This window comes from Ammodytes marinus, assembly GCF_949987685.1.
Source record: "Ammodytes marinus genome assembly, chromosome: 6".
NCBI lineage: Eukaryota > Metazoa > Chordata > Actinopteri > Uranoscopiformes > Ammodytidae > Ammodytes > Ammodytes marinus.
This window is the reverse complement of record NC_137235.1, coordinates 4,401,141-4,424,963: the sequence shown is the minus strand read 5'-3', so window position 1 is coordinate 4,424,963 and position 23,823 is coordinate 4,401,141. Positions and strand designations below refer to the sequence as shown.

The 23,823-nt window shown below is 41.2% G+C and overlaps 3 protein-coding genes across 4 annotated transcripts; all 3 read right to left on the bottom strand.

Annotated features, from left to right (window-relative positions):
* Positions 1 to 363: 363 nt before the first annotated feature.
* Positions 364 to 15,904, bottom strand: wipf2a (WAS/WASL interacting protein family, member 2a). The gene is made up of 8 exons (XM_080028952.1): positions 15,539 to 15,904; positions 9,478 to 9,623; positions 8,145 to 8,277; positions 7,404 to 7,517; positions 6,441 to 7,163; positions 3,673 to 3,930; positions 1,153 to 1,254; positions 364 to 489 (listed from the first exon to the last, which is right to left on the bottom strand). The coding sequence occupies exons 2-8, from the start codon at positions 9,538 to 9,540 to the stop codon at positions 446 to 448; spliced, it is 1,437 nt and encodes a 478-aa protein (XP_079885078.1). The 5' UTR covers positions 9,541 to 9,623; positions 15,539 to 15,904; the 3' UTR covers positions 364 to 445.
* Positions 15,905 to 17,104: 1,200 nt separating this feature from the next.
* On the bottom strand, positions 17,105 to 18,328 carry mrpl21 (mitochondrial ribosomal protein L21; the record flags this gene model as incomplete). Its single annotated transcript, XM_080029987.1, has 2 exons — positions 17,105 to 17,444; positions 17,966 to 18,328. The coding sequence occupies 2 exons, from the start codon at positions 18,326 to 18,328 to the stop codon at positions 17,223 to 17,225; spliced, it is 585 nt and encodes a 194-aa protein (XP_079886113.1). The 3' UTR covers positions 17,105 to 17,222.
* Positions 18,329 to 18,820: 492 nt separating this feature from the next.
* On the bottom strand, positions 18,821 to 23,482 carry cUnh6orf120 (chromosome Un C6orf120 homolog). Of its 2 annotated transcripts, none has more exons than XM_080029391.1 (2): positions 23,410 to 23,482; positions 18,821 to 21,625 (listed from the first exon to the last, which is right to left on the bottom strand). In XM_080029391.1, exon 2 carries the CDS (start codon positions 21,564 to 21,566, stop codon positions 20,982 to 20,984), a length of 585 nt encoding a protein of 194 aa, XP_079885517.1. In that variant the 5' UTR covers positions 21,567 to 21,625; positions 23,410 to 23,482; the 3' UTR covers positions 18,821 to 20,981. The 2 variants fall into 2 exon arrangements, with proteins under 2 accessions (XP_079885517.1, XP_079885518.1); XM_080029392.1 differs by lacking the exon at positions 23,410 to 23,482 and adding an exon at positions 21,840 to 21,953.
* Positions 23,483 to 23,823: the final 341 nt, after the last annotated feature.

The following is a 23,823-nucleotide window of genomic DNA, read 5'->3' as shown; positions in this document are numbered from 1 at the left end:
TATGAAAAATCAACATTATTATTATTATTATTATAATTATCATCATAATGAATATGCATTAAAAAAAGAAGATGGTGGAATGCACCTATTTTGGAAGTGTCTGGAGTTGGTCCTGATATGTTGACGCCCCTGATCACAGGAGAAGTCGAGGTTGGTCACAGTTGGAAAAGGTTTCGGTCCGTTTCTCGCGTCCCAAGTGGTTTTCGTGCAAAAAAAAAAGAAGAAGCAGGAATTGACCGGCGAGTCGAGTCAAACCTGCGTGGTGTCGTAGTGTTTCCTTTGCATCATTCCAGCTGGTGGTGGTTCAGTGTTAGTGTGTGCTGCTGTAGTGTGTGTTGTGCTGTGTGTTAGTGCCCCCCACCCCTCCCTCCCCATTCTCTCCCCACCACCACCTCCCGTCCATGGAGTGAGTCTGCTGACAGAGAGTTCGTATCCTGGTTACTGTTCACCTGCCGACGGGCGGAGCAGGAGGAGCACCTCGGATCATCGCTGAGGGGGGAGAGAAAGAGAGAAAGAAAGAAAGAAAGAAAGAAAGAAAGAAAGAAAGAAAGAAAGAAAGAAAGAAAGAAAGAAAGAAAGAAAGAAAGAAAGAAAGAAAGAAAGAAAGAAAGAAAGAAAGAAAGAAGAGAAGGAGAGAGAGAGAGGGTCACTACAGGGCATTTATTTTACTTTATAAACACACACAATGGAGGGAATGATTAACATTAAGAAACGGGCCATAAACTCTCTAAACCAGTCGACAGGATGGAAATAATTAACAAACATTAAAATAAAAGGATTATTATAATGGTGACGTTATCTATCTATCTATCTATCTATCTATTACACATGTGCATGGAAACGCACAGACACTGTATGAACTATGATACATCTACAACAAAGCAGTAAATGGGACCAAAGTCGTGAAATAAATAAAAAACCTAAAGATAATAACCAATAAACTAATATCAGTTTCCAAATGGAATCATAATCACAACAAAAACTAAAATCTTGGAACAAATAAATAATGGATAAGTTTAAATCAATGCCAGAATTAAACAACTGACTTTCATCATTTTACATTTACATTTTTTTTTTTATGCTGGGCAAATAAACCAAAATAATCCCCAAACCATTTTCTATTAAGCCTGAGATGAATGTAGTGAAACGTACTCTTGTTGCTCTTGCTGGGATAGACCCTGTTAAAATGCCTGAACTCCTCTGGAGGCGGGAAGTCTTCAATCGGGTGGAAGTTGAACTTGGATTCAAAATCATCTGAAGAAAAAAAAAAAAAAGGTAGACTTTTAAAAATGTGCAAAAACATCAAGTTAGCCGTCTATCAGGCAATAATCCAATCCAAATCCTTGTCTCTATGTTTAAATATAGTATAATAACAAACAATTATCTAGTCCAAATACAACAATTTGCAATAAACGCTAACTTTTCAAGCTCATAATGTTCAGAGTTCTTACTTAAACATTTATACTATTTATACAACTGTAATTAAATATGTTAAATGTATAATTTTCTGAAAATCTGCAGAAGAAAATGAGAATATATGCGTATTTTCATCCACAGCCCTAACATGAGTATGAATGTCGATAGTTAGCCTGCTATCGGTGTGTGAATGGTAACGTGTAAATGGGAACAGGTCTCCCTTGCAAAAGAGTCTTCGGACTCAATGGGATATACCTGTATAAATAAAGGTTAAAAAAAATAAAAATAAATAGGTGTTGGTTCAATGAGGTGAGCAGTAGGTGGCGCTAATGCTCCAGTCAGCTGGCATTAAACTGTTGTAGAAGAGGGTGCAACCAAGCAAGCAAACGGTCTCGAATGTGTAGTGAGATGAAGATTTTTTTTTGGGAAAAATGCACTCTGTGTGTTTCAGAGTCTTTTCATGGGTCAACACAGATCTGATGTCTTTGTCACCTCCATTATTTACAGCACTATGTATTCATGATTTTTATCGATATGTGTCCTTTGATGAAATACAAGTTTATTAATTCCTATTTTTTCTGTATTCTTGTCTGATCGAAAACTTTGTAAACCAATATGTTGCAATAAAGAAAGAAAATCAATATCTTGCAATAAAAAAAAATTAAATAAAATGTCTGCCTCCCATCTCACAATTTCCTCACAACTGCAACTGTATAAAACAACATATATCTCGTCCTATTATTCTAAAAGAGTATTTTTTAGCCTGGACATGTACACAGACCTCAACAGTAATCGAGGAACGTGTGTCCCTAGCCTCCTGATAGAACAGGGAACAGAAAAGGCTCGTTTGCATGACCACACCGAGATATTTGACTATCGTAGGTCATTCATCACACCGAGATCAGACACAAAACCATGTTAACGACTTCTGTGGCCGAGGATTCACACACACAGCTGAGGGCGACTGTGGAGAATCATTCTATACAGACGAATACAAGTTCAAAAACAGCAGAAAAACTTCTAGATTTACAAAAAGATAAATGTCCTTTGATGTTTAAAACAGAAGCGAGTCCAAACCATCATATTATATAGAAGCAGATCCAATTCAAATGTTTTTTTTTTTTTTGCAATAGAAATCTGTTTCTGAAAGATTTTAGTTCAAGTGCTGAAGGCTGTGAAGAAGTCTGGCTGCATGGGAGTATGTAGTACTGTATATAGTATCAAGTATATAGTATTTTTGTCTTGTGTCATAACTTTACATGTAATATGTTTAACATATACAGGAATTAATTATAGCAATAATATTTACAATAACTATCAAACAAATTATTAAAAAACAAATATATATATATATACATATAATAATTAAATAAGATCCTGAGGGACCAACGAAAAATGAATAAATAAACATAATGTAAAAAGGGTAGGCGCAATAAGCTAAGGCTTCAGCCTACACCTTTTCGATCAATACTATTTATAAGAAATTAATATATAAATTACGATGACAACTTTGTGTTATTTTGTGTTTTTTTATTATTTTATTTTTTTAACTTGTGTAAGTGACGTTGTGAATATGTTTTGGTCGAAATAAATAAACTAAACTAAGATATGAGTGAATGTTAAAAGGTCCATTTCATTGATTTTACAACACAGCGTTAAAACGTTTGTAAAAGGTATTTAACAGAAACCCTGTTGGTGTGGGGGTTTGAAAGAAGTGAAAGGAAATAATGAGATAAACTACAGAGTTGCATCATGGGATATGTAGGATTTCTGATTATTTTAAGCTTGACCCAAACTAGTTCAGCTTCCGGCTTCTGCTGATTTTCGATTTTGACCACATTTTTGTTAAAAGAAAATGTACTGACATCCAGAGGTTTCGGACTGTTCTAAAAAACATTTTTACTTAAATACCTATTTCACTGGCGGAAAAATGAAGGTGTATTGAACTCTGAGATCCTATGTAGTATAAATGTTCAACATTTTCAGAAATCGGTTCATCCTTGCCTCAGAAAAGGCAGAAAGAGTGTTTTATGGTCTCCCTGCCTAACCCTAAATTTCCCCATGTGTGACATCACAAATGGTAAACTGTAGGGTGAGGATTAACAGGAAAGCTGGGCCAAGGGAAGAAAAACCTAATTCATTATATTACAACAGTGATTTTATAATGATAGAACGCCGGTTCCGTATGGGTGAAGTATTCCATTAATACAGATATATTTGGTGAAATGGGGGACAGTATGATGATGCAGGACTCACCTATGATGGACTTGGATGAGGAGATGGAGTTGTGTCCGTTGCGGATGGGCGGGGGCGGCGGCGGGGGGCCGGCGGGGGTCCGGGACGAGGACAGAGAAGAGAGGGATGAAGAGGAGGAGATGGAGGAGGGAGGCGGAGGAGGTTTGCTCACTCGGCTGTGAGGCTCCGACACCAGAGAGCTGTGGCCGCGGTACGGGGGCGGGGGAGGGGGCGCATCACGACCCCCGTTACGAGACACGGCGGGGGGCACCTGGGGAGCTGGGACCATCACACACACACACACACACACACACACACACAGAAAGAGACACACACACACACACACACACACACCAATTATAAGGATGACATGTATCAAGTTATTATTCTCTACATTAAATCAACAGTGCGTTACTTTTTCATATTAATAAATATTGGTTATAGGCAAGCCATCGCCAAATGAGTTGACACAAGGATTTTAAGCCTATGAGCTCCAGAAAACTCTATTTCTCGGTACGGCAGCGTCTACAAACTGGTGTCACCCCACCAAGCACCTTTGATGTGCCTTCAGATTTCTGGGATCATTTTGTTTCTTGGTGCATTTACTTTCATATGTTCAATAAATCACATAAAGAAGATGATTTTATCAAGTCATTTTGTTCAGATATTTCTGATGCCAGAAATCTTATTATAGCAAAAAAACAAAAGGAATTAGAAGAAATCTTGAAACATGTAGGAAAAAGCAGTGTGAGTGAAAGTGAAATGGAATGTTGGAATATTCCACAGGGTTCTGGAATGCAGAGGAACCAGGAAGCCTCGTGGCGAAACGCTCCTCCGTCCAATCACAACTACGCTTAACAAGTGTCTTCCTGTTTGGTGTTCAAGTCCCAATTCAAATTGTGAATATGTTTGCCAGTGAGGTTAAAGCAACACACACACACACACACACACACACACACACACACACACACACACACACACACACACACACACACACACACACACACACACACACACACACACACACACACACACACACACACACACACACACACACACACACACACACACACACACACACACACACACACACACACACACACACACACACACACACACACACACACACACACACACACACACACACACACCCTTATATTTTACATTAAAAAAAATGTTATATACATAAAATGTATTATTATTATTATAATTTAATATTTTTTTTCCATAAATTGTTTATTTATTTGCCAAATTCTTAAATCCTAACGTCTTTTTTGCCTCTATATCAACACACACACACACACATATATTGGCTACTGGATTCTTCTACCCAATCAAGTCTGAACCTGCACACTATCACAGAACATATCTGCTCCGTGATCTCCCAAAACACTGAAGCAGCTGCAGATATCACAGGAATTATGAAGTTAAGGGTGTTTAAGGTGAAGTCAGCAATTCCGCTTGCTTGTTGTCAAAGTCACTTTGTCAAAATCAGTGAATATCTCCTCACCATCTGCTACCTGTCTGTGTGCGCTGAAAAACAAAAATCAGTGGTAATACACAGCCTGGGCTCTGTAAACGGGTATGTTGCTAGCTATGGTCCGCCCCTTTGTTCACATACCAGTTTACAGACTCTAGGCTGTGTATTAACACCAGATTTTTTTTCAGCGCACACACAGTACGGACAAGTAGTGGATTGTGAGGAGATATTCACTGATTTTGACAACAAGCATTGCCGATTCCACCTTTAAGTGTTAGTGAAGACATGCGGTGATGAGAGAAAGAAAGAGGGAGAGAGAGAGAGAGAGAGAGAGACAGAGAGACAGAGAGAGAGAGAGGATTTGTAGGTTACATAGAGCCAAACAAAACCATGATGTCCCTGCCCTCTGCTCTACATTCAGAAGCGACCTAGAGACGGTGGGATCACGTGGAGGAGGAAATGTTTACTGCAGTTTATTGCTTTAACGCTGCATTGCACTTTAGAGAGAGCGAGAGAGAGAGAGAGAGAGAGAGATACAGGGAGAGAGAGATACAGGGAGGGAGAGGGAGAGAGAGACACTCAGGAAGGGAGAGAGAGAGAGAAGGAGAGAGAGATACAGGGAAGGAGGGAGAGAGAGAGAAAGAGAGATAAAGCGAGATTGAGATAACGAGTCAAAACCTGCTTTGGCCTCTGAATGAACATTCCTCTAACTGAGAAAGTAGATGTTAGATGTCTGTCATTGGGATTGTTCAAGATACTAAATCATAAGGAGTCCTCACACAATCAGTCATTAGCCTTGATGTTTAAAAAAAAATGCATTTTAAAAGTATTTTTGGGGGAATTTTAGGCCTTTAAAAAAATATATATATCCAAATCAACAAAATGACATCATCATTTGATACTGGGTCGGGTCTCTTATCATTGGGTGTATCTCGCTCGCTGGAGGTAAATCAATAGCTCATATTTCAGTCAATGTGTTTGAGCAGTGGGATCTCAAGAATGAGGAAAAATACACAAAAGCTCTAAAGTAGCGATGACGCAACCACACAATGCGTGCAGGCTGCATCTCCATCAGACTGCTTGTGCCCAAAACATGGAGAAGATTGAGGATCATCCATAAAAATAAATCCAGTGCCATTCAAACTGTCTGTCAAACCAATAATGCAAGTGAGTGTTGAGCAAGAGTACAGTGGTAGCTTCCAAGTGATTGACCCCTTCAGAAGCATTTATATTGACATTTCAGGATAATTGAAATACCATGATTAATACATTTCAAATTATACCATGATTTAAATTGCTATGTTTGTACCTGATCTGCGTCCGGGCGGCTCTCTGGCGGGAGGGGGGGGTCTGCCCCCGCTCGGCTGGGCCGATGGAGAGGGGGAGGGAGGAGGTGGAGGAGCGTGGCTGCGTCCTTGGCTGTTGCTGTTTCCCGATGTGTGTTTTTTGTGCAGGGAGTTGTGCCTCTGTGGAAGCTGTGGAGCCCCACCACCGCCACCACCGCCGCCCCCGTCTGTCTGGGACGGCCCGTTAGAGGCCGGTCTGTAGGGCGGGGGAGGGGGAGGGGCCGAGGAGCCTCCTGTTGGGGGTCGACTGTTAGAGGAAGAAGAAGAAGAAGATGGCGGCTTGTTGCTGGGAGGGGCGTGGCCTCTGCCGGGCGTCGGGGGTAACGGCTTCTCTCTGCTGTGAGCGGACGAGGAGGTCGGAGCGTGTGCTTTCTGATTGGGTGTTGGTGGAGCGTTGCTGCGGCCACCACCACCACCTCCTCCTCTGTTAAAGGGCGGGGGCGGCGCGGGGGCGGAGGTGCTGTGCTTCATGCCGCCTGTAGAGGAGCCGCCGCTGCTGCTGCTGCTGCTGGGTGGTCTGGAGATGTCGGGCAGAGAGGGCCGGTGGGAGCGCTGGTGGTCCTGAGGAGAAGGTCTGGTGGGAGGGGAGGGGGACGTGGAGCGACCGGTCGGGGGCCGAGGGGCCGCGGAGCGAGAGCCTGGAGGACGCAAGGCCGACCTGCCCACTGAACCGCCCGCCGCCCCGTCTGGGAGGAGGGCAGAGGGGGGAGGTAAGGACATCAGAAAAATGTTTAAGAAATAAACTTAATTGTGGTCAGTTATGTTACATATAAAAAATATATTACATAAGCGCACTTCGATCACAGTTGGACTTTATTTATGTGAATAAAGGAAAAAAAAATTGCCGCCATAAAAAGACAAAATGTGATGCAAAATATCATAAAAAAGAGAGAAATTATATGATAAATCCAAGTAACAGTTTATACCTCCAACTGGGCGTAACTTTGGCACACCGCCTGCAAAGAGGCCTCCCATTCCTATTGGCCCTCCTCCTCCTCCTCCTCCACCACTGCTGCTGCTGCTTCCACCGCCACCCGATTCTGGGGAAAAAATAAATAGAAATTACGACACACACAAATATGAGAGTGGAACTAGAAACACATTTGAATATTCAAATATTTAAAATAATACAAGTTGTTCAACATCATGGAAGATGGATGTGGAGAGAAAGAGAAGAACAATTTCCAGTTTAACCTTTATCAAGTCGGACATGTGGTGTGTGTGGTGTTAGTTCCTCCTTTTCATGCAAATATTCCATTTGACTGTACTTACGAGGAGTGTGTGTGTGTGTGTGTGTGTGTGTGCGTTTGTGTACTTGTACTGGCATCTTTGTGAGGACCAGTTTTGGCTTTTGAACATCGGAGTGAAATTTTTTTTTGTAAAGTGAGGACATTTTGCCTGGTGCTCACTTCTTTAAAATGCTGTTTGAGGGTTAAGGCTTTGTTTAAGGTTCAGGTATGAATTAGGTTTATGTTAGGGTTAGTGTACGGGTTGGGGTCAGACATTTAGTTCTGATGGTTAAGGTTAGGGTAAAGGGCTAGGGAATGCATTATGTCAATAGGTGAGATATAAGTGTGTATGAGTGAGTGAGTGAGTGAGTGAGTGAGTGAGTGAGTGAGTGAGTGAGTGAGTGAGTGAGTGAGTGAGTGCATATGTCATAAACTCACTCTCTATAATGGGGCTGCTCCGGTCATTGACTACTCCGACCTTCTTCAGCCTGGCTCCTTTGGAGATGTCCGACAGCAGCGCTCCTCTGCCTTTGGCCTCTCCGGAGCTCAGCTTGGGGGGCGTCGTGTTCGCCTGCGGAGAGAGTTAAAGATTAAATTGGGGGGCTGTGGCGAAGTGGATAGGGTGGTGAGCCCGCAACCATAGTGGTTCAATACCCAGTCTCCCCGCCACATGCCCAAGTGTCCCTGAGCAAGACACTGAACCCTAAAATGTCTCCTGATAGTTAGCTGGTAGCTGCTGCTATCGGTGTATGAATGTGTGCTCCAGTTGTAAGTCCATTAGAATAAAGCGTCTGCTAAATGACATGTAATGTAAATTCATCATCACACCTTCCGAGTCCCTCTGGTCTGAACCAGAGTGGAATAGTTTGTGGACGTTGGTTTGTTTGGGTTCAAACTGAACACTTAACAAGGGAACCACCAAAGCTTGTAAACAATCATTCACATGACTCAGTAGTGGCTGGTTTACAGGACGGCTGTCATCGTGCCAGGTTAAGGGTTTATTTATTCTTTGTTCTTGAATCTAGTGAGAACCAAGTAAGCAAACTATAAGCAGACTATCAAGTATGAAAGCACCCTTAAAGCGTCATGAATTCAGGATTTAGTGCTGGGTGTTTGTGTGTATTAAACAGGTGCAGGTAATAAAAGTTAAAGTCTGAGTATATTCACAATAAATTGTTCTGGATAAATTAATGTTAATGATTGTAAGGGATAGGGCCATGGGATTTCCAACTTTTAGTCCCAATTTATGGCAAATGTCTCAACTAATATGAGAATGGAACTGTGTTGTAGGCACATTCTGCTAATCTGTACTGTACTATCTTTTTTTTTAAGATGTTTTTTGTCCATTTTCAAGTTTTATATGACAGTACAGAGTTGAAATGGGGAGACGACACGCAATAATCGCCCATGGGTCGGATTTGAACCCGTGACCACTGCAGCGAGGCCTGAGCCAATATGGTAAGTGCTCTATCCACTACGCCACCAGATCGCCCCGAGTACTGTACTATCTTTAAGTTTGTCTGCGGTCGGGCGCTCCGGTGGCATAGTGGATAGAGCACGTGCCATGTCTGCTCCAGCCTTCGTTGCAGTGGTCGCGGGTTCAAATCCGACCCGTGGACCTTTACTGCAGGTCATCCCCCATCTCTCTCTCTGTCTCCCCATTTTAACTCTGTACAGTCTCATAAAGCTCGAAAATGACAAAATAATCTTAAAAAAAATAATAAAATAAAATAGATAATAAAAAAAAGTTTGTCTGCGGCCAGTCACTGACCTGACTGAAGGTGGGGGGCGGCGGGGGTCCTGGGGGAGGAGGGGGAGGGGGAGGACCAGGCATCCTGTCCCTCTGATGGCACCTCTCTGTGTGGGGAGGGGGACCGCCGACTGCACCGTCTCAGCTGGGACTACACACACACACTCCTGCAAAATAAACACAGATAATGGATTTTCATTAAATCAAGCTGAAAATTATAATGATTTAATTACTGAAAACATTTCTAACTGTAGCTAGCTGCCAACATAAAATGCATCTTTCTGGGATAGGATGAAATAGTGTCTGCTGTTTTTTGAAATGGTTTGCATCAATTGAATCACAGGAATCTCAGCTTTCAAAAGATGTGTTGTATGATTTCCCCAACGCGATACAGTATTGGATGAAAATGATCATAAAAATCACAATTTTCCTTCACAAATTTTCTGTAAAAATTCTGCAAAAACTGTCACTACATTCGGATGGAAAACTTTCCAACTGAGCCGTGGAAGACATGTCAACACAGGGGAGGGCAGAGACATGTAAATATGACATGTCCAAACTACATAGGTGTGATGGAGCCTACAGCATGAGAGTAAAAACTGTTCCTCAGTCTGTTTGTGTGTGTTTTTATAGTTCTGAAACTTCTGCCAGTAAGAGAGGTGGATCAAATATTGACCTGGTGTGTAACGTCATTGTAAACTTTCAAAGCCTTCCTCTCTCTCCAGTCATGTGATTTGTGACAGGACTAATATGAAACATGACTCAGGGGAGAGTTGAAAAAAAATTCACTTTACAATAACCACGAGTTAAGCCAATCCTCCTAACGATGAGAGACATTCTAAACTAAAACAAAGATATGTGGTGGCGTGTGTTGTAACATCATTACTCATATGCAGCATGTCCATCAGGGTTCAATCTCATGGAGGCTTAGGGCAAAAAGAAGACTCCCTCCACCTATTTGTAGAACAAACCCTGAACATGTAAAAACACGACTTCACACAGATTTTTAAGCTGCGTAAAAAAAACAAGAAAACAAGATGCCAACAGGTTTGTCATTCATCTCTGTCAGTGTGGAACTATTGACTGTTCCTATTGGCTCTCGAAAAGGAAGACATTCTTGGTAGGAGGAAGCAGTTGTTTAAAGCAGCTCCGTCCGGGAAAGGTTAGGGTTAGGAGGGCCAGGAGAGAGAAGAGGTCTTTTAAATCTAATGTTCTTAAGATAAGATAAGATAAGATATCCTTTATTCGTCCCACAGTGGGGAAATTTCGGTGTTGCATCACACATTAGAGCAGGAATAAGAGCACACAGGAGTAAAGAGCACACAGGAGTAAAGAGCACACAGAGGGCACAGCAATAGCTGTAAATGCTTATTTAGCTTTAGACTTTGTATAAGCTTATGTTTTAGCTTTAGACTTTGTATAAATATAAACTATAACTATGTGAGTTAGCAGGATATGGGCAGAATAAGTAATAAAGTGACAGTGACACATGTAGCACCATTATTGCACGTTCTTAAGTTACAGTATTGCACATGATTTCAGTATATACAGGTGAATGACATGTACAGGGTCAGCAGTTCTCGTTGTACAGTCTGACCGCAGCAGGAAGGAAAGACCTGCGGAATCTCTCCTTCACACAGCGAGGGTGAATCAGTCTGTCACTGAAGCTGCTCTCCAGAGCAGACAGAGTGTCCTGCAGGGGGTGACAGTCGTGGTCCAGCATGGATGTTAGTTTGTCCAGGACCCTCCTGTCCCCCACCTGCTGCACTGTGTCCAGGGGGCAGCCCAGGACAGAGCTGGACTTCCTGATGACCTTGTCCAGCTTCTTCCTGTCCCTCTCTGTGATGCTGCTGCTCCAGCAGGCTACTCCGTACAAGATGGCTGATGCCACTACAGAGTCGTAGAAGGTCTTCAGGAGAGGCCCCCGTACTCCAAAAGACCTGAGTCTCCTCAGGAGGTAGAGCCGGCTTTGGCCCTTCCTGAAGAGAGCGTCCGTGTTATGAGTCCAATCCAGTTTGTGGTTCAGATGAACACCCAGGTACTTGTAAGAGTCCACTCTCTCAATGTCCCGTCCCTGGATGTTCACTGGGGCGGGGGCAGCAGAGTGGCGTCTGCGGAAATCCACCACCATCTCCTTGGTTTTCCCCGCGTTAATGAGGAGGTGGTTCCGCTGACACCAGTCCACAAAGTCCTGCGTTAGTCCTCTGTACTCTGCGTCGTCGTCCTCAGTGATGAGTCCGACGATGGCAGAGTCGTCAGAGAACTTCTGCAGGACACAGCCGTCGGTGTTGTGTCTGAAGTCTACAGTGTAGAGGGTGAAGAGGAATGGTGCGAGGACGGTCCCCTGGGGGGCCCCCACACTGCAGGTCTGGACCTCAGACACACAGTCCCTGGATCTCACAAACTGAGGTCTGTCTGTGAGGTAGTCCAGAGTTCAAACTAACAGATAGACTCCCGGTTAGCAGTATGTTGATGCGAAAATAAATATCTATCCGTTATGGATGGGCGTGAGCATCAATTCCACAAGTAGTCCTTGTTCCAAATGAACTTGAATGGTTGATAAGTACACTCAAGTTTTTTTTTTCTTTTTTTTGTATGTGTATGCGGGGAGTAGGCAATGTCACTCAACTGCCCATAACCAAATAAATGTTGACTGAATTATAAATGCAGACAGTTGTGTTCTAAATATATATTTTTTATAATAACGAGTAATCGAGGAATAAATGCGATCTCTCGATCTTGGGTTTCACTACTTGTGCCCATTCCTAACAGAGGAAGTTGTCTGTTCCTCTGTTTAGACTCGAGGTAAAGACAACCTGTTGCTGCGTTCGTATTAACTCAGAGCTAAAAAAATTAAAAACAAAACTGAAAGAAATGTATCCCTGTCCACATTTAAATTAACCATTGATAGACAGACTTACAACTGAAACTGTTCTGAAATGTGTCAGCTGTTCACACAATGACTGAAGTCACTGGATCTCCCCAAACCAGTTAGCTGTATGGGCCCGTTGTGACTCCTCACCCTGCTACACTACACTGCTGCTGCTGCTGCTGCTGCTGCTGCTGTTGGGTGAGTGTCGGTCGGGGTAGGTTCTCACTGAGGATAAACCAAAGGAATCTCACCCAGCGACTTCGCCAGTCAGTAAGTCAGTGACGTCTTTTAAAACGGAAAGTCACGCCGGCAGAGACGGAAAGACTAAAGTGTGAGTGTGTGTTTCAAGTTTCAAGATCTGCTGAGGGCACTAGACTGAAGCCATGACCCCCAATAGACTAGTTTAATAACATTATTTTTAATCCAATAAAAAGGTGGAGTCAGTGATTCTGGAGAATGCTTGTCGTCAAAATCACTTTGACAAAATCAGTGAATATCTCCTCATGACCCGCTACCTGTTACCTGCTAACATTCTCCTCCAGAATTGCTGACTCGACCTTTCTGTTATTATTCTACTAATCATCAGAATAATTATCGAATTGCTGGAACACATTTCACTGAAAAGCGCCATTCTCTTTGAAATTTAGATTTATAATACTACAATCAATTGAAAAAAAACAAAACATGTCAAGGTATTTATTTTAAAACTGTATTAAGAATTACATTTAAAAAAAGTACATACATCATCTGGGTTTTAATTTTAAATCAATCTTAGTCCCACATTGTATCTGAAACAATCTGGTTCCATCAACAGAACTTTAATCAAAGACCAACATCCTACTTGTCACAACTTATATAATGTAATAATTGAGAAATGTTTGATTTAATATAAACTACTACTTGCCAGTTACTGCGGTAACATCTGATGGGAATGTTCCATTATAATGACATCTCTCAGTCTAGACAGATTAATGGATAATAGAAACAGTGGATTTTTGCAGCTGACATTACGGTATATTCTATTTCTGGTGGAATATCTAAACTCTTCCATTCAATTAGTTGATGCCAAACAAAAAGAAAACCGCTGCTGACACAAATATGTTTTGCATGAACATTAATAGATGTAAGAATTATTGAACGTCTTATTATTCTATCTATCTATCTATCTATCTATCTATCTATCTATCTATCTATCTATCTATCTATCTATCTATCTATCTTTGCAGCATATATCAATGGAGCCATGCACTGATAAAAACCAACAGGTCCAGACCTTTGACCCTATCGATCTCACTAAACCTTTCCATTAAACTTCAATGCATCGATCTTAGCTATTGTCACAAGGCAGACAATGGGCTATAACCTCATATCTTTATATTTGTATGTTATATCTTACCTGTATATTTTAAATTATATATTTTTTCCACTATTTCTGTTCTTATTTAGGTATCAGATTTCTGTCTTCACTTGTGTTTTTCTCTTAATACATCTTTTTTCTTATGATGCATTGTTGAAGAAAGTCTTTTCAAGAATTTAATTTCCGACGACAGCCACTCACTGTTATTGCTGATGTGCATATCACGAATAAACAATTTTGAGTGTTGAAAATAAACACCCTCTTGGACTTCCATCCTCCCATCTCTACTTGTTAGTTTGTGCTGTATTCCTATTTTTAGGCACAGGAAGAATATGAAACATCCATGAACGTCTAAAGCTGCATTTACATTGAAAAATCGGGCAGATAGTACATGCTAAACAGTTGACAACTCCTCCCGACTGATACTACCCCCCCCCCCCTCAAAAACAAAAGACGTGAGGGCAAAAAGTAGCCGATCGAACCACACCTGACGATGTGTTGTTATGGTGATATTGTATTGTTTACAAGGAAATTAATCAAATGTAGGCTATTGAATACAAATATTTGTCTATTATTGTAAAGCCTATATATCTCTTAGTATAAAGCATACGGCTGTTAAATGCAGCTGGCTTTGATAATATATTGAAAGCTTAAAACTGTTAAATTCCATCCATAATATAAGTTTATTCATTAATTCTCAACATGGACAGTTAGAGAAGGACTGCGCTAAGTGTGTAATGTGTACCATGTTCTTTTTCAACGCCAAAAACAACAAAAGGTGCATACGGGTGGTGCATCCAATGATCAAACAATTCTGCATGCTGCTGTTGCACCAAAATAATGAGATTCTTGTTGTCCAGTTCCATGATGCATTTGCGGAGCCGAGTAATATACGACTGTTAAAATCTGTCATGGAGATTGGCAAAAAGTTGGAAAATTGTAACTTCCGACAGCAGGCTTATTCAAATGCAGCTTTATAGGGATCCTTGTATAAACAACACACAATGAACCTGCTTTGAGAGCTCACCATACACGTTCAGAAACCAGATAACACCCTCATGGGCTAATTTGTCAGACAGTGTCACAATTGCAAAATCTGTCTGGCGTTAACTTTGATAACATGCTAAAATTTTATTACATATGTCCTACCATTCTAATTTATAATATATAACAACAAATGGAATGACGTTATTCAATATTTTTTAATGACAATTTTTCAAGTTTAGTTTTGATTATCATTTCAGATGAAGCAGCGTTTCCTTGTAGCATAGCATATCAATTGTTGTTTTAATGTATTTTGGCTATATTTTTATATCGATATAGCCTATTGGGGGGACAATTTGAGCACATTTGAGTTTGAATATGTTGTAATTAAGGCCTTGCAATGAAGGAAGACCATAGACGAATTTGCCAACAGCAGCTAGCTAGATAGACAGATGGACAGAAGTTTAAAATATATTTCATGTGGCCCTTGGTAGCTTGGGGTTCCAGGCAATTGCAAATATTCCTTATGGTAAATCCGCCTCTGCACATGTCAGTGCATATATTTAAAAAAAATGAGTCCTACTTGTTGTTTTGGCTAATTCAGGAATTCAGGAAGTTTCCAAAAACTGCAAAACAAATTGACAGCGGGCCGAGTAGAAACACGATTTTATCAGGCCCGGACAGGTAGCTGCAGCCGCTCCCAGGAACACATTTACCTGGCAAGAGCTGATCTCAAGACGATTAGGCAATTATTTTCACAGGTTCTTGGCGAAATCTTAATAAACTAAGATAGGCGCTGTGTTGTTTTGATGATTTGTTTAGCCGTAGTGCGGTGTTTAGGTGGGGGAAAAGTTAGTTAGCTTACTCACCCGGACTCGAGGAAGAGGAAGAAGTAGAGGAGGAGGTTTGGAAAGTCTCGTCCTCCCAAAACAACATGAATGGAAAGTGTTAGCCGTTAGCTTCTTAGCTCGCTTGCTCGCGGCGCTTCAGTTACCGTCAGTCAGCGGCGGTTAGAGCCAGCGCAGCTAGCCCGTTAGCATCGAGCTGTTTACTCTGTGTCAGCGTAACCTTAACACTTGATTACGCGTTTAACTAACTGCTGTAAGCGTTTAAGAGTCACTTTTTTTAACTGCTTCTGGTAGCTACGGAAAAACTTCACCCGCAGTCCTGTCCTGCGAGTAGAGCCATACTTCTCCCCCCAGTTGACACAGTTTTTTATCGGTTCCTTCTCAGAAACCCGGAAACGGGGGCGACTGACACAAAATGGTAGCATATCTGCGGCGTTATTTTTTCCCACCCGCATTCACCTTACTCTGCATGTGATTGGCTAGTACCACCCTTACTCTGCCTCTGATTGGCTTGTACTCTTCCTGGCGTCTTCTGATTGGATGCCTGATTGGACTTTGTAAAGCGCTAAATTAGCACCCGAAACATTAAAACACCGAATAGTTTCAGAAAAAGGCCTCATAATGGAAGAGAAAATGTAAATGCTAACGTTAAAGTTATTTTTAGTGTTTTTATTTATTTATTACAGCCTTAATTTAACTTCCCCACCCGTATTCCGCAAAAGTCTCCCTACGACTGGTTAGTGCGCGGCCATAACTTCGCTTTGATTGGCTAGCACTCGGTGCCTTCCAGGTATCTTGTGATGGAATTCCTGGGCCAGATAACCCATAACAATATGCCAGGAAAAATAATAGGCTAAATAAACTTTAACGGTAAGGTCGGTGTATCTTTTGGTCCTTCGCCATGATCAAGGTCAAAAAGGGATGAAACTAAACTTTTAAAAAACGGGTCAATTTTTATGATTTTTTTTTCCAGAAACAATAAAATTTGTGAGAAAAATTAGAATCTCAAAATGAGAAACTCTTCAGTTTGAAAGGTAAAATCAAGGAAATTTTTGTCCTTATGATTTCTGTATATCAACTAATAGTTTATTAACTAGCTAGTACTACTAATAGTGTTATAGTGCCAGGGTGAATCTGGGTAAGAATAAGGGGTCAAGGAATCAATAAAGTATTAAAGAGAGGTTGATGTCTCAACAATCTCTTAAAGTTGGAGTGGATAATTCTAGAGAACGCTTGTTGTCAAAATCACTTTGTCAAAATCAGTGAATTCTCTACACAATCTGCTACCTGTCTGCACTGAAAAATAATCCGGTGTTAATACACAGTCCAGGCTCTGTAAACTGGCATGTTTCTGGCTAAGGTGGGCCCCTTTCACATACCCTTTTGTTTACATAACCAGTTTACACTGCACATTCAGTTTCAAACAGTTTTTTCATCTAAATAACTCTGCTTTTCTAATGCATGACCCGTTTTTCAACAAAAAGCCAACATTTTTATAAATGCTAAAAATATGCATTTCTGAGATTCCTACACTTCAAGGACTTTTAGATGTTTTAAAAACAAACAGAATAATGAAACATACTCATCTACAAAGGACGAAGCTTTATTTACAGAAACAAACAAAAAAAAATCCAATCTCACTCATTCAAATTCTGCAGAAAGAGTCCAAAGATTTCTTCACATATTTATAATGAAAAGTCTTGTACTATGCGAGTCTGGGAGCCAGTTCAATGCTGTTGATCCTCAGCACCGTCTGTGGTTGGACGATGATCCTCTTGCGTTGGAACCGATGTCTCTTCCAGAACCTCATGTGGACTTTGGGCCAGGATTCCGTCTTCTCGATGACGGTGGCGTCGACCCGGACCAGATCTTTCCCCAGCAGAGGGCGCCCCACCAGGCTGAAGTCCGACGCGCCCACCAGAAGCACCTGGACCAATTAAATAGGACATATTGGTGAATTTGAATTATCAGATTTTATTATCCTATATAACCATAACCTATCCAAAGACAGCGTGTAGGCCTATGTATGATGAATATGTATGCGAACAAATTAAATAGAAAATATTGGTGAATTTGAAGAATCATATTTTATTATATAACCATAACCAATCCAAAGAAAGTGTGTAGGCCTATGTATGAATATGTAAACAAGATAGGTAGGTGTACTGTATGTATGCAAGTATACAGTATTATGTGTTTATGTTCAGAAGGATATGTTGTACAAATAGTGTGGATGTTTAAAGGAGGTCACACACAACATTCAACAGACTGTTGGGAATGAAAAGGATGTAAAATATGTGAATATTTTGTTCCAGGGTAAATGTGGCCTTGCTTTTGAATGTTTACTGTTTATTTTTCGTCTAACATAATGCAAAAATGTTATTCCTGTTGAGAAAATGTCAAACTAAATTGTAAATAGTCTAAACATAGGCTATAGGCTAAAAGCACCTTCTCCATACGGATCCTCTCCCCGCACTCTGCGTCTATGTGGTTCTCGATCAGAATCAGGTCCTCGGCGGTGACCTTCCACTGCCGACTGGCGAAGTGCACCACGGCGAACAGACGGCCGAAGTCCCGCTGTTGGATCAGCTGGTTCACGGTGCTAACTACCGCCGCATGCCGCCTCTGCTCCTCTTCTGACGCCACCGGGACAGTCTCAGGCCACGGGGGGTTTGACAGGGACGTCCGGGGCAGCACTACCCCACTCACGGTGCTTTGAGCTCGGACAGCAGCAAGGGAGAGGAGAGGGTGTCCCTGTGGTAAGATCCTGGAGCATGTCCTCCACAGACCTGCTCCTCTGCTCAGCGCCATCTTTACAGGAAGTGCTCAGTAGTCCGTACCGCGCATGCGTCACTCCTCGACAGTGTATTCTTGTAAAAGCGCATGCGTGACTTCAATGTTGTGAGTTTTTGTTTATTTTATAATCAAAAGGTCCATGTTCATAATAGGTCCATGGTTTTTCTGCACTTTTGTTTATTATCAAAACAATTACAGAAGTTATAAAAACACTTCAATTAAAATAGTAATATAACTTGCCATTACAGAAAAGTATTAATATGTTATACTGGAGTGGAAATATCTTAAATTCATTATAGGCCTATCATATTTTCATAATGGACTACGGACATTTAAAAAAAAATTAGTATAATTTATTATTTTAAGCGTCTAAAACAATACAATTTTCCTTTCAAGTTGAATAAAGTAATTATGTATCTATCTATCTAGCCACCTGCCCTAAACTTCACTGATCCTTATAAAGTGCAACAACAACAAAAAAAGATTCCATGAGACAAAAGATTTGTTTGAACAGTCTGCAAAAAGATCTGCTTTATTTAGAAACCTGATTGAATCGTCTGTGGAAAAAAACGGGAAAACAGCAGACGACCGATTCTGAAGGCACTGTCGAACATTTCTGCTCAGCGGTCGCAAGTGTTTCCATTTTCGCTTACAACTGAAACTCCAAAAGCAGGAAGTGATGTTTTTAAATCAAGAGCTCGTCCAACAGTGACCCTGCGTTCCAATTCACATACTCTTTCTTTTTACTACACTACATACTAAAGTACAGAAGAGTTTTAGGGCCACAGGAGAGGAAAACAAAATCAGATAAAGGAAGATTTTTTTTTCATTATGTCGAGAAATGACAAGGATAAAGACGAATACTCCTAAATGCTATTGGAGTTAGTGGGGCATTTATATATTTTCAGCATACTACAATTGACTTGCATGTATTGGGACATTCTAAATCTTTTTCTGGCATACTAAGTAGTATGGAAGTATGGGGATTGGAACGCAGGGTATGAGTGACCCAAACCAAATGAAATGTTTGCTACAGATGTGAACAGGTTGGTAGCAATACAGTAGGGATGAAACAAATGACAGCAAAATCAGCAGCATCTTTTTTTACCTAAATCGACTTCCCAATCATCTAAACTTTGGTGGAAATCACCTTACAAGGCTTCATGTCGGGACAATAAAGCCATCCTGTAGGAACCTTATGGGGAGCTCAAAATGGGTGAGAATGACTGTATTGCTCAGTTTTTGATACGCAGAGTTAAGACAAGCGGTTTCATCAATTCATCCCGTCACTCACAGGCAGGCGCAGGAGAAAAAATTCCTCTCAGTTTGGTGTTAAATAAAATTGGAAGATTTAGGATAAAGTTGAATGGATTGGGTTTTGGATTTTGAAATCAATTTTAGTACGATTCTCACGTGCCTCATGTAGACCGTGAAGTGTTTTGCTGTAATCTTTCGAAAACTGGCCATGAAGTAGTTTCTAACATCCTTTTAAAGTTCACTCTATTAACTGAAGCTAAAGCAATGTGAGTATCTCTTCATGCTGCTAGTTGAGCTCAGATGTGAACCTTGTGTGGTTTTCCTCACAGTAAAACCTACAAGCGTCTACCAAGATGCATCAGAGCAAAGACACAACAGAAGAAAAACATTGCACCAAAACAACACAGAAAACTCCTTGTGATTCTGCAATAGGCCTTAATGTTTCAAACAAAGCCACTTGCTGTCCCAACTTCGATTTGTAATGCCTTCAACATATTGTTTTTCAAATCCCTTCCGCTTTTTTGGACCAGGGTTGTTTTGCAAAGTTAAAAAAAATACAACTCTAAGATCATTTTTTCCCCCCCATTCTTCACACTACATCTGTCACTTTTCTTATTGTGATCAACTGAGAGAGACATTGTGATTGCTGGCACCGTACGATTTATCACAAAAAAACAGCAGAGTTATAAGAGCGATCAGGAAGTCAGCGAAATGGCACTGTGGAACTTTGAAACAGATCATTCATGTTAACTCTTCTTTAAGTCAGAAGTCTTGGCTCATTTGAGGCTTTAACTCAGAACGCTGAAGCATTTTCTTTTTTAGCACAGAAGGGAAAAACAAACTGCAGCTACTTTTGTTCCCCGATCGTTCACAGTGTTGTCGCTTTATGAATCGACGATGATAAAACAAATGACAAATAACTCTTTCATCTTTTCATACAGCGTGTGAGTTTTGTATTAAGATCAACCCCAAAGCTTTTCTGTTAAGACTCGTCAGTACTGGTTGAACTGCAGCTAATTTCTTTTGCCTCAACTAAAACTTGTGCCTGTTCTAAACCCCTATACACTTCATTGTCTTTGTATGAGAGGTCACAGAGGTCAAATAAGCTAAATCCGGCAGGCTAATGTTCATTTAATAAATCACCAAACTTAGGAACATTTTCTGATTAGTCAGGCTTCACTAGTAAATTTTGCATCGATCCACCAATGACAACCTTTAAACCTGATTGGATCAGTTTTTACCAGTAAGTTTGTACGTTTGATCACACGTAAGGATCTGTGTAAATGCTAGAATTATTTATCAATGGAGTTTGGTAAAGAAAAAGAACCTGCGTAAGAAATAAAGAAAAAAAGAACAACAAGCTGAATAGTTTCCTTCCGTCAGAGCAGCTAGACAGGAGAAAACTATTTTTTCAAAACAAAAGCTCAAGTACAATCTTCAAAAGTCCGATTAGAATTGTCCAAAAGATTGACTCCTCTTCTTGGTAGTCCTCCTCCTCTTCTGCCTGAGAGGATTTCTTCTGCTTCTGTCCGTCTTGTGACGCGTACGAGCCCTTGTCTAAGAACGGGTTTTCCTGGGGAACCGTCTCATCGTAAAACACGCGCATTTCAAACTCGCTCTCCTTGTGGGACGGGTGGCCGTAGATGCCTATGCCCACGGGCCTGGTGAAGTCCCCGGGCACCACCACCACGTCCGGCCCGCATGTCACCGACTGCAGCTTGTATGTGTCGAAACTGGGGCGCAGCGTTTTGTCCGACACGTACAGATCGGCGTCCCCCTTGAGGCTTTGCATGTGCAGGATGATCCGGCCGTCGTGGTTGAGGCGCAGGTAGCTGTAGTTCCCGGCCCCGATGTGTCCCTGCACCACGTGGAGCAGCACCCACTCCTCCGGGACGCCCTCCTCCTCCTCCTCTGATTGGTTGAGGAAGCATCCGGCCCGGGACAGCAGCAGGGCCGTCACCACCACCGCTAGAGCGCTGCAGCTCGGCAGCATCATGACGCAGGCATCGGTCACTCAGTCAGTCAGTCACCGCCTGGACACAACCACCGGACAGCCTGACAACAGGACGGCATAGTGTTAGCAAGCACAGAGCAAAGCAGGGAAATAACATATGCTGCAAAGTATTTATCTATTATTACAAGGTCAACTATTAGGCAAAATGGTCTTGTTCATGGTTGTCCAACACCAATATAGGTTCCCTGTGTGTCTAGAGATTCAAAAGTTAAGGTTAAAAACCCAAATTCTATTTATTTAATATTCATTTCATACCCCTTGTCTGAAGAACAGCCACCCAGAGGTACTGAGGTAGAGGTTTGTTATGTCTGATCCTGTTCATTCCTTATCTTTATCCTGAAGCTGCCTTGGCTTCATTTACTCTTCCTAGGAGTCGGTTTGTTGGGATTTCACAGCCAGCAAAACCGGATGAAAAAGCCTGTAGTTTGTATTTGAGAGGAAATGTCTCAGTTCATGTTAATGTGTCAGAGCCAAGATGAGGTTAATCAGTTAACGTCTATCAGGTCTAACCCGTTATCAGCCCCATGTTGTGTCACAGTTTCTGCCCCATCATGATTATATAACAATGCAGGGTTCACTGCACTTTACATTATATTGAAGAGGTGCTGAAAATGTACCCAATAAATTAGCAATTACTCAACGAACCAAAACAACTTGCCCATCATGTTTGTGTAAGTCCAGTCACACAAGTTAACACCCCCCCCCTCCCCCCACCCATAAGTTAGTCACATACATACTGCACTGTTACATGTTAGCTAACAATACAGATATCAACGACAACTGATACCTTTAAAAAATTGGTTCAAACTACACAAAATAAACCAAACAATTGGGTTGACAGAATAATATAGACGGGCCGGTCGTAGACTCATTGCATTAATTTCTCACTTGGTGAAAATGGCACCAAATGTTGTCAACCAGTTTTTTGTTCAGGAGAAACTTTTAATTCCATAGCATCTCTTGTTCATTGAAATATATTTCATTTTCTAATGGATTCTCTTAGGCAACTGCTACAGATCGTATATAAAACTAGGAACAAACTCTGATATAGGCACTTGTATGATTTCCAGGAATAAATAAATACATATTAACTAGCACAAACCTGAGCTGCTGATCGTCCTCGTTCTCACAGTTCATTCAAAGTCTAAAGTGAGTTACCGCTGACTGAAAGCAAGAGGCTAAAAATAAACGACTTCCCATAGAGAATCACACGCACCTCAGCTAAAAGGAGAGAGCACCAGATTTATAAAGGAAAGTAGTGCTAGCCTATTTAGCACAGTAAGAAACCTCGATAACTTCAACACATTTTTGTTAAACGTATGAAAATCACACTGCCAAAGCTGAAAATATGAGTTGTAGAAAAAGTATGTCATTCATACATCTCCAGAAATAATCTTACAATGTGGATGCCTTATTCTACATAGTTGGATTGTATTAACAACTCTTAATTTGTTCTGCATTACACCTGTGAGTCTGACCTTTGCCAGACATTATGATGTATTTATATTTTTAAATATTCAATTTCACGGCTATCAAATCAGGGACATTTGATATTAAAAACAATAACAAAGTATGATAGTATAATTATAGTTTATAAACCTGGCTGTAAACGTCTAACATCCACAGACTGCCACCGTGCTTGGTAGAAATAAAGATTAGCATTAGCCTGAGCTAACAGCAAAGCTATACGTTAAATTTGAACCCGCTCAAGTTTCCAGACCAAAGACAGCAGCCAAATAAACTCAAACTTGATAATTAACTGACGTACTGACTATTGAACATGTATAAAGTGGAGTTAAATCCGCTCCATGCTCCGTTTACTCACAGTTAGCTGTCATTTCTCCACCTGCATCTTCGCCTACAAACAACCTGCTGGAAAGTTCACTTCTTCACTTCCTTTTTCCGTTCGTTTGACTCACACAACGACCGAAGCGCTCACGGGCGCCACCCAATGTCGAAACCTGGTAACCGCTCGTGGTGAAACCTTTTATAACGGGTCTACGGGTGAAACCCAGGTCCATGGGTGAAACCGGCGAACTGCATTCACCACGCCACCAGCATCCAATTAACACCATTAAGCACTTATTGTGAGACCTTTTATATACAGTCTATGGGTGAGACACTGCAGGCAAATACATTGTTTTTCAAGCCCTGGTTCATTTTGGAATCTCCCATAACACAACTTATTTCATACTAGCATATTATATAACATGTTCATTGACTAATCTGTGTGTTTGTT

Bases quoted from the DNA above. Each gene is read 5' to 3' on its own strand.
- wipf2a (XM_080028952.1), bottom strand. From the start codon at position 9,540: ATGCCTGGTCCTCCCCCTCCCCCTCCTCCCCCAGGACCCCCGCCGCCC. The intron at 1,255-3,672 runs GTGAGTCCTGCA...TTTTTTCTTCAG, and splicing joins CTCATCCAAGTCCATCATAG to ATGATTTTGAATCCAAGTTC. The intron at 490-1,152 runs GTACGTTTCACT...CTCCCCCCTCAG, and splicing joins TCCCAGCAAGAGCAACAAGA to CGATGATCCGAGGTGCTCCT.
- cUnh6orf120 (XM_080029391.1), bottom strand. From the start codon at position 21,566: ATGATGCTGCCGAGCTGCAGCGCTCTAGCGGTGGTGGTGACGGCCCTG.